The 10,279-nt window shown below is 46.6% G+C and overlaps 1 protein-coding gene across 3 annotated transcripts in view; it reads right to left on the reverse strand.

The window, feature by feature from the left end:
• The window catches only part of LOC119977183 (F-box/WD repeat-containing protein 7-like), a 267,076-nt gene that overhangs the window by 66,954 nt on the left and 189,843 nt on the right, over positions 1-10,279 (reverse strand). For all 3 annotated transcript variants that reach the window (XM_038817862.1, XM_038817863.1, XM_038817864.1), the window contains 2 exons: positions 7,102-7,184; positions 3,655-3,790 (listed from right to left, as the gene is read on the reverse strand). In XM_038817862.1, the coding sequence (XP_038673790.1) occupies positions 3,655-3,790; positions 7,102-7,184 (219 nt within the window). The remainder of the gene's footprint in view (positions 1-3,654; positions 3,791-7,101; positions 7,185-10,279) is intronic.

A 10,279-nucleotide genomic window follows, 5' to 3' on the forward strand; every position in this document is an offset into this window, starting at 1 on the left:
TTATATCAAGATGGACCCCTGGGGAGTAGGTAATTAGAGACATTGCGTTCAGCTGAGTGAGAGGAGGTAGTTAACGCGAGGTGCCGGGGCTGAAGCAGTCAGATGTTGTGGATTCAGTTCAGTTTCAGATTGGGTTGTGACCAGATGTGAAACGGTTGCTGATTCAGTTAAAGATCTGTCTGCAGACAGACTAGCGGTTTCTTTCCAAGCAGTTCCGTTAGTTTTTAGCTGGAAGGCAAGCTGAGAAGGTTCTGAAGAAAGGCAGCTAGATATTCTGCATTATTCTGACAGGGGGGCCAGGTCGCTTTCTTTCAAGCAGACTCAAGATCTCTCTTTCTCAAAGTGGAGTATCCGAGACATCTCTGTACAGTAAGTATTCCTGAGCCTGCTAACTGTATTTAAAAGTGGATTGCGACCTGAGGTGGTTTTGTTGTTTTAGTGGGAATAAAGATAGCATTTAAGGGTTATTGTTTCACAGTAATTATTAACATCGTTTGAGGGTTAATTGTAAGCTATTTACTTGTGTGGTGTGAAAGATATTTTAATACTGTGTTAGTAATGAAGTTTGTTTTAATATTCCACATCCCTATTTTGCAAAATCACTCCTGGAGCGAGGAATCCTTTCCTCCCAGTCTTACAAAATTAAAATAAAATATTGGGGTTTCTATCCAGTATCCTAGCAACTGTTGGGGTCTGGTCCGGAATCGTAATAACACATTACTGCCAATGTGTGTTGGTGGTGAAGGCAATGGCTGTTTAAGATGTCGGATGGAATGCTGATCAAGTGGGCTGGTTTGTCCTGGTTGAACTTATTGAGCTATGTTGGAGACACAATCATCCAGCTCAGTGGAGTATTTTATCACATTCCTGACTTGTGCCTTGCACATAGTGATCAGGCTTTGGGGAGAGATCAGACGGTGAATTACATATCACAGAATACTAAAACTCTGACCCATTATTTATTCATACAGTATTTATATATCACTTAAGCTTAGTCGTGACCCCCAGGATATTGATTGTGGAGGATCTAGCCAATGTAAGGTTGTGAATGTCAAGGGAAGATAGTTAAAACAATCTTGGAGATGGTTATTGCCTGATACTCATGCAATACAAATGTCAGCCGCCACTTATCAACCCAGACCTGCGGTTGCTCCGGTTTTCCTGCATGCAAGCAACAAAACTGCTTCAGTATCTAAGGAGTTGCAAATGCAACTGAACACTCTGCAATTACCAGCAAACATCCCCATGATGGACAGAAGATCATTGATGAAGCCGTCAAGGTGTTTGGATCTAGAATATAACACTGAGGAGCTTCCACATCTTTCTTTGTTCTGGAAAAGGCAACATCTAGTGCTTTATTTTCCACTAATACCCATTGAATTTCACAAGCATTCCTTGATACCAGATTTTTGTCAAATGTTGCCTTATTGTCCGGACATCAACTTTCACCCCACCTCTGGGTTTCAGTTCTCTTGTCCATGTTTGGAGTTAGGCTGTAACGAGGTCTGGGCTGAATGAGCCAGGCAGAACCCAAACTGATCAGTAAACAGGTAATTGGGGAGTTAGTGTAGGTTATTTTATATTTCATAGAACATAGAACATAGAACATTACAGCGCAGTACGGGCTCTTCGGCCCTCGATGTTGCTCCGACCTGTGAAACCATCTGAAGCCTATCTGACCTACACTATTCCATTTTCATCCATATGTCTATCCAGTGACCACTTAAATGCCCTTAAAGTTGACGAGTCTACTATTGTTGCAGGCAGGGCGTTCCACACCCCTACTACTCTCGGAGTAAAGAAACTGCCTCTGACATCTGTCCTATATCTACCACCCCTCAATTTAAAGCTATGTCCCCTCGAGTTGTTCATCACCATCCGAGGAAAAAGACTCTCACTGTCCACCCTATCTAACCCTCTGACTATCTTATATGTCTCTATTAAGTCACCTCTCAGCCTTCTCCTCTCTAACGAAAACAACCTCAAGTCCCTGAGCCTTTCCTCGTAAGACCTTCCCTCCATACCAGGCAACATCCTAGTAAATCTCCTCTGAACCCTTTCCAAAGCTTCCACATCCTTCCGATAATGTGGTGACCAGAACTGCACGCAGTACTCCAGGTGCGGCCGCACCAGAGTTATGTACAGCTGCAGCATGACCTTGTGGCTCCGAAACTCAATCCCCCTGCTGATAAAGGCTAGCACACCATATGCCTTCTTAACAGCCCTATTAACCTGGGTGGCAACTTTCAGGCATTTATGTACCTGGATGCCGAGATCTCTCTGTTCATCTACACTACCAAGAATCTTGCCATTAGCCCAGTACTCTGCATTCCTGTTACTCCTTCCAAAGTGAACCACCTCACACTTTTCCGCATTAAACTCCATCTGCCACCTCTCAGCCCAGCTCTGCAGCTTATCTATGTCCCTCTGTATCCTATAACATCCTTCAGCACTATCCACAACTCCACCGACCTTCGTGTCATCTGGAAATTTACTAACCCATCCTTCTACACCCTCTTCCAGGTCATTTATAAAAATGACAAACAGCAGTGGCCCCAAACAGATCCTTGCGGTACACCACTAGTAACTGAACTCCAGGATGAACATTTGCCATCAACCACCACCCTCTGTCTTCTTTCAGCTAGCCAATTACTGATCCAAACCACTAAATCACCTTCAATCCCATATTTCCTTATTTTCTGCAATAGCCTACCGTGGGGAACCTTATCAAACGCCTTACTGAAATCCATATACACATCAACCGCTTTACCCTCATCCACCCGTTTGGTCACCTTCTCAAAAAACTCAATAAGGTTTGTGAGGCATGTCCTACCCTTCACAAAACCGTGTTGACTATCCCTAATTAACTTGTTCTTTTCAAGATGATTATAAACCCTATCTCTTATAACCTTTTCCAACATTTTACCCACAACCGAAGGCACACAGGTCTATAATTACCAGGGTTGTCTCTACTCCCCTTCTTGAACAAGGGGACAACATTTGCTATCCTCCAGTCTTCCGGCACTATTCCTGTCGACAAAGACGACATAAAGATCAAGGACAAAGGCTCTGCAATCTCCTCCCTGGCTTCCCAGAGAATCCTAGGATAAATCCCATCTGGCCCAGGGGACTTATCTATTTTGACATTTTCCAAAATTGCTAACACCTCCTCCTTTTGAACCTCAATTCCATCTAGCCTGGTCGACTGAACCTGAGTGTTCTCCTCGACAACATTGTCTTTCTCCAGTGTAAACACTGACGAAAAATATCCATTTAACGTTTCCCCTATCTCCTCTGATTCCACACACAACTTTCCACTACTATCCTTGATTGGCCCTAATCTTACTCTAGTCATTCTTTTGTTCCTGATATACCTATAGAAAGCGTTAGGATTTTCCTTGATCCTATCCGCCAATGACTTTTCGTGTCCTCTCCTTGCTCTTCTTAACTCTCCCTTTAGGTCCTTCCTGTTTGTTTATGGTGGGGGTCTCAGGAACTGGTCCATGCTGGCTGAAGGTGGTTTCAAATGTTGTCTGCACTCATGTTGAGTTGTCATGGAGGATGGAGAGGCACGCACGCGCACACGCGTACACACACACCTGTGTGCGTCTTTCTGCCCACCCCATCCCCAAGTTGATTCTGCTGTGTACATACCTGGAACATGCCAAGCCATTCCTGAAGATCTGATGGAGGCGCCACTGAAGTAATCCGTCTCCGATGCTGGCCTGGGATGTTGCCATTCCGTAGATCTCCAAATGTCGTGGCCGTATTTATGCAGGGAGATAGAGAGCTGTCAGCAAGGGAAACAGAGAAGTGACTGATCCCCAGGTTGGATATATTTCTTTATAATGGTTGAACAGCATTTTACATCAAAGGCGAGGCCTCAGGAATGCCTCACATGGGTGAAGGAAATGCTATCAATTGACAAGTTTAAATCACATGTCTGGGGCATGAGAGGAGCTTAATTGGCAGCTGACCCACGCTGTCTGTGCCCCGGGAGGCCATATGGATGGACATTTACTCTAATGAGTTTAATCAGGAGTGTTTGTTCAGACACGAGGCCCAACGTGAGAAAAAAATAACCTGCAAAACTGATCACATTTATTCAGATTTTCTCGTCCAAATTTTCAGATTTATCCAAAAATCATAGTTTGTTCTGTTTAATTCAGATCTTTCAAATATTAAAGCTTTGGTGTGAGTTGAAAACCAACTTCAGCTTGCAACACACACCACTTGTACTGGATCGCAATAGCAACAGATTGTGATTAATATGCAGCTCACATTCTCTAGCTCGATAATTTCATAAAAAATAGAAAAGACACCAGCTGATGCGAGGCTGCAGCATCTTCCTCCACATCCCATCACCTACGCAAGAGCTGGGGAACAGCACCAGACATGTCAGCAATCATTAGCTGCTCTCACACATTACTGACTGATCTGACACATTATGAGCATATGTTTAATCTGGATTTACGTTCCACACTTTATCCACTGGACATCATGCATGGAAATATTTTTAAACCACGTTTCTATCTACCTCTCATTAAAGTGTTTAATGCTCCTTTGGCACATTTCCACAGGTACTAGACACCCATGAGTAAAGCGAGAGGCCGTAGTTACTTGTGACTATGAGCAATGATTGCCAGTTGGGTGATCTTTACTGGTTGGAATCATAACTAACAGCAGTGAAAATGCTTGGGTGTGTTGGTGGTCAGTCATCTCAGTCCCAGGACATCGCTGCAGGAGTTACTCAGGGTAGTAGAACATAGTAAATACAGTGCAGAAAGAGGCCATTCGGCCCATCGGGTCTGCACCAACCCATTTAAGCCCTCACTTCCACCCTATCCCCGCAACCCAATAACCCCTCCTAACCTTTTTTGGTCACGAAGGGCAATTTATTAGACTTTAAGCAAATTACTATCTTACATTGGTGACTATGTCATGTGAGTATCCCTTTAAGAAAGTTATCACATGGCTTCAGTGATGTCATTGTGTGGGTGGAGCTGGGCTGTGGCTGCGAGGCTTTTATTAGTTTCACTATCAGTTTTGACTGCTGTGGACTACAGACACGAGAAAGAAGTGTAGTGTCGGAAGCACAACCATTATCAGCTGCTTCATCAATGACCGTTCTTTCATCAGAAGGACACACACTCAACAAGAGAGAATCTAGCCATTGCCCCTTAACATCCAATCATTACCATCGCTGGATTCCCACTATCGGCATCCTGGGGATGCAACCTAGTCCACACTGGCTGCAAATGGTGAACTGTCATTTGAGACGGCTGGCTTTTCGTGAAGTATATTGGTTGGCTAGGTAAGTACCCACTCGATTGTGATCTGTGAAAATCACCCAGCAGTACAATCATAACGACAACTTTAGCTGCTATTTGAAAAGAACTTTCCAAGAACAAGTATGTGTTTTTGAGAGGGTATTCTTAAGCTCTAAAGTAGTCTGGTCCGACAGTACGGATAGCATTTACACAGGAACCATACACTGCAGGAAGGCTGCTGGAGATTTTTTTTTCCCGTTCATGGAACGTTTGCGCCTGGCGGGGCCAACATTCATTACCCATCCCGGAGGACATGGCTGTGGGTCTGGAGTCACATGTAGGCCACACCAGGTAAAGATGACAGATTTCCTTCGTTAAAGGATATTAGTGAACTAGATGGGTTTTTACCATAATCAACAATGGTTTCATGGACATCATTGAACTTTTAATTCCAGGCATTAATTCAAATTCCACCATCTGCCATGGTGGGATTCGAACCCGGGTCCCCATGACATAACGCTGGACGTCTGGATCACTAGTCCAGTGACGATACCATTGCACCACAGCCTCTCCTATATCGTGGATGCATTTTTAATAATAAATTTAGAGTACCCAATTCATTTTTTCCAATTAAGGGGCAATTTAGCATGGCCAATTCACCTACCCTGCACATCTTTGGGGTTGTGGGGGCGAAACCCACGCAGACACGGGGAGAATGTACAAACTCCACACGGACAGTGACCTAGAGCCGGGATCGAACCTGTGACCTCGGCACCATGAGGCTGCAGTGCTAACCACTGTGCCGCCATGCTGCCCTCTATGGTGTATGCATAAGGGGAGGTGGTGGCACAGTGGCATTGTCACTGGATTAGCAATCCAGAAATCAGGATAATGCCACTACGGTTGCTGGTGAAAATGAAATGAAATGAAAATCGCTTATTGTCACGAGTAGGCTTCAATGAAGTTACTGTGAAAAGCCCCTAGTCGCCACATTCCGGCGCCTGTTCGGGGAGGCTGGTACGGGAATTGAACCGTGCTGCTGGCCTGCCTGGGTCTGCTTTACAAGTCAGCGATTTAGCCCAGTGTGCTAAACCAGCCCCTGAAAATGATCATAATGAACGGCTGATCAGGGCCGAATGGAAGGGCCGAATGTAGGAAGTGTATGATTCTATGATGATGACCATGAAACCACTGTCCATTGTCGTAAAAATCCATCTGGTTCACTAATGTCCTTTAGGGAAGGAAATCTGCTGCCCTGACCCGGTCTGGCCTACATGCGACTCCAGACCCACAGCAATGTGGCTGATTCTTAACTGCTCTCTGCGACGGTAATGGTAAAGCGAGACACTGAGTTCGAGGGTAATAAATGCTGGCCCAGCCAGGGACGCCCACATCCAGTGAACTAATTTGTGACATGCTTGAAATATTGGCAAAATATAAATTCAAGTATTACAACATTAAGATGTTTAAAACTGGGGAGCTATATTATGTAGGATGGATACTACTCTTAATATTAAGGCACAAGTTCCTAATTCGTGGAGGTTATATTCTCCTCGAACTTTGTTCTTGATGCACTCACTTTGTTAACGTGTAACAGGATTTTCAGATATTATCAGCAATCCAGTGTTGCAGAGATTTTGGAAAAGTGAACGTTCTTACAATAAACCAAAGCTTTTGGCATCAGGGGAATGTTTGAGCCAATCCATTCATTTCACACCCATTGGAATCAGTCACAGAAAACATCAAGTCATAATGATAGCAAGTTGAAGCACACAGTGGGCTTTAGTCAGGAGACTTGGTCAATGCTGCAGCTGTTCTTTCCAGTCAGTACCTGGAGTATTCTGATCCCTTGCACAGTTTCTTTCCTGGTGACAGCGCTCGCACATCAAGGCCATTCTCTGACTTTCGCTTCATCTGTGAAGAGAGAATGTCATATTGAGATGTAATGAACCCTGGTCTGCTGAGTGCACCATTTAACAGAGGAAAAACAACAGGAAATGGGATATTAATAGGACTCTGGTTAGCCACAAACTATCCTGCAAAGGACAAACAATCAAACATGGACAAGACTTAGAATTAATCCTTCCTGACAACTACAGATAAATACTCCTAATAACAATCCATCCAGACTGTTAATTGTTTTAAACAATGATCACTCAGTAATCTATGGCGCAAAGCAAGACAGCAAGGAAATAGCAACCAGTAGCAGCACTTAATGTTCAGGTCTATTAGATGGCAGATATGGAGGTACTTGGGCATCCTTCACTGCAATTTTATGCACCTTTTTGTATAACCAACCTCCCAGGATATATAAAGTACAGCAGATTTAAGACCTGTGAACGATGCCTCACTTGCAGTTTATTTAATGGGTTTATACATGTTTCCAGCCGGTTTAGTGGCAGATGTAAACTCTTGTAGCCAATCCCTCACAAACGAGCGGGAGTTTTCAGCAGAATCATTGGCTCCATTTCCAAACGTGTTCTGGGACACCAGAATCTGCCCCACCAAAATGGAGAAATCCGCTCAGCCTCTCGCCCACAGCTCCTAATGATTCCATATCCAAAACATTAGCTTCTCTTTGTGCACTGTTTTAAGCAATATAATAAATTTTCATATATTGCTAAAAAGCCGATTCTGATCCTCTGACTTTTTCCCTTTGGAGAATTCTGGGTAAGTGGCAGAAGGATTCCCGAGTGGATGATCAGCCCGTTGAACAGCGTTATGAACATTCCTTCTGTGGTCAAGAAGTCGTGGCCTTGGCCTTGAACCCAGAGCTTCTGGTCCAGAATTCAGGATGCTGTCACTGTGCCACTGGGCCTTCCTCGCAAACAATAATCTACATTTTTGATGCATTTTCTTCTTTATCCCTTTTAATAAAAATGTCTAAGAATCTCACATACAATAATTATGAAGTACAGTCATCATTATATAGGCAGCAACTTTGCACTCATTGGGATCCCAAACACAACAATGAGGGGGGAGTAGCCAATGCATCGGCTTTCAAATAGTTTGAAAGTTGAGGAAGGAGTATTGTCGGAGACACTGGGAGAAACAGGGCAGAGGAGGAGCCCCCAGCTCTCCCCGCCCCGCAGCCCCCAGCTCTCCCCCCCCCCCCCCCCGCAGCCCCCAGCTCTACCCCCAACGCAGCCCCAAGCTCTCTCCCCAACACAGCCCCTAGCTCTCTTCCCCCCCCCCCCCCCCCCATGCAGCCCCCAGCTCTCTCTCCCCATGCAGCCCTCGGCTCTTCCCCCCCCCCCCATGCAGCCCTCGGCTCTTCCCCCCCCCCCCCCCCCATGCAGCCCTCGGCTCTCTTCTCCCCCCCTCCCACCCCATGCAGCCTTCGGCTTTCCACCCACCACCCCATGCAGCCCTCGGCTCTCTCCCCCCCCCCCATGCAGCCCTCGGCTCTCCCCCCCCCCCATGCAGCCCCCAGCTCTTCCCCCATTCAGCCCCCAGCTCTCTCCCCCCATGCAGCCCTCAGCACTCCCCCATATGCAGCCCCCAGCTCTCTCCCCCCATGCAGCCCCCAGCTCTCCCCCCCCATGCAGCCCTCCCCCATGAAGCCCTCAGCTCCCCCCCATGCAGCCCCCAGCTCTCCCCCCCCATGCAGCCCCCAGCTCTCCCCCCCCATGCAGCCCTCAGCTCCATCCCCCGACCACCCCCCCCCCCCCCGCCCAACCGCCCCCCACCCCTGCAGCCCTGCCTTCTTTCCTTTTCAATCATTGGTCCAATTCCCTTTTGAAAGTTATTATTGAATCTTTCACAATCCTGTCAGGCAGTGCCACCCAAATTGGAACAACTTGCGTAGAAACAGAAAATTCGCACCCCTCCTCTGGTTTGTCCACCAATTGCTGCAATCTGTCTCTTCTGTTTACCAACACTCCGCCAGCAGGAACAGTTTCAAAGCCCTTTATAATTTGGAATGCCTCAATTGAATTTCCCTTCCATTTTTGCTGCCCATCTGCTGCCTATTTAGTTCAGGTCCATTGTACCCTGAAGGTGGCAACACAGGTGGATAGAGTGGTCAAGAAGGCATACAGCATGCTTGCCTTCATTGGACGGGGTATTGAGTACAAGAGTCGGCAGTCATGTTACAGTTGTATAGGACTTTGGTTCGGCCACATTTGGAATACTGCGTGCAGCTCTGGTCGCCACATTACCAGAAGGATGTGGATGCCTTGGAGAGGGTGCAGAGGAGGTTCACCAGGATGTTGCCTGGTATGGAGGATGCTAGCTATGAAGAAAGGTTGAGTAGATTAGGATTGTTTTCATTGGAAAGATGGAGGTTGAGGGGAGACCTGATTGAGGTCTACAAAATTATAAGAGGTATGGACAGGGTGGATAGCAACAAGATTTTTCCAAGAGTGGGGGTGTCAGTTACAAGGGATCACGATTTAAGGTGTGAGGGGAAAAGTTTAAGGGAGATGTGCGTGGAAAGTTTTTTACGCAGAGGGTGGTGGGTGCCTGGAACGCTTTACCAGCGGAGGTGGTAGAGGCGGGCACGATAGCATCATTTAAGATGCATCTGGACAGGTATATGAACGGGTGGGGAACAGAGGGAAGTAGACGTTGGAAAATAGGCGACAGGTTTAGATAAAGGATCTGGATCGGCGCAGGCTGGGAGGGCCGAAGGGCCTGTTCCTGTGCTGTAATTTTCTTTGTTGTTCTTTGTTCTATCACTGATGTAAAGCTCACTGGTTTATATTTAACACGTATTGAGCAGAAACGTGGCATTGTCAATCACAAGTCCTCTGACACCACTCCCACATCCAGGAAGGGTATGGGAGTGGGTAAGAGGGGCACTGGGAGAGAGTCAGAGGGGCACTGGAAGAGGGTCAGAGGGAGAGGGTCAGAGGAGAGGGTCAGAGTGTCACGGGGAGAGGGTCAGAGGGTCAAAGGGAGAGGGTCAGAGGGTCAAAGGGAGAGGGTCAGAGGGGCACGGGAGAGGGTCAGAGGGTCACGGGAGAGGGTCAGAGGGTCACGAGGAGAGGGTCAGAGGGTCACGGGGA

The sequence above is a fragment of the Scyliorhinus canicula genome, chromosome 14 (assembly GCF_902713615.1).
Source record: "Scyliorhinus canicula chromosome 14, sScyCan1.1, whole genome shotgun sequence".
Taxonomy (NCBI): Eukaryota; Metazoa; Chordata; class Chondrichthyes; order Carcharhiniformes; family Scyliorhinidae; genus Scyliorhinus; species Scyliorhinus canicula.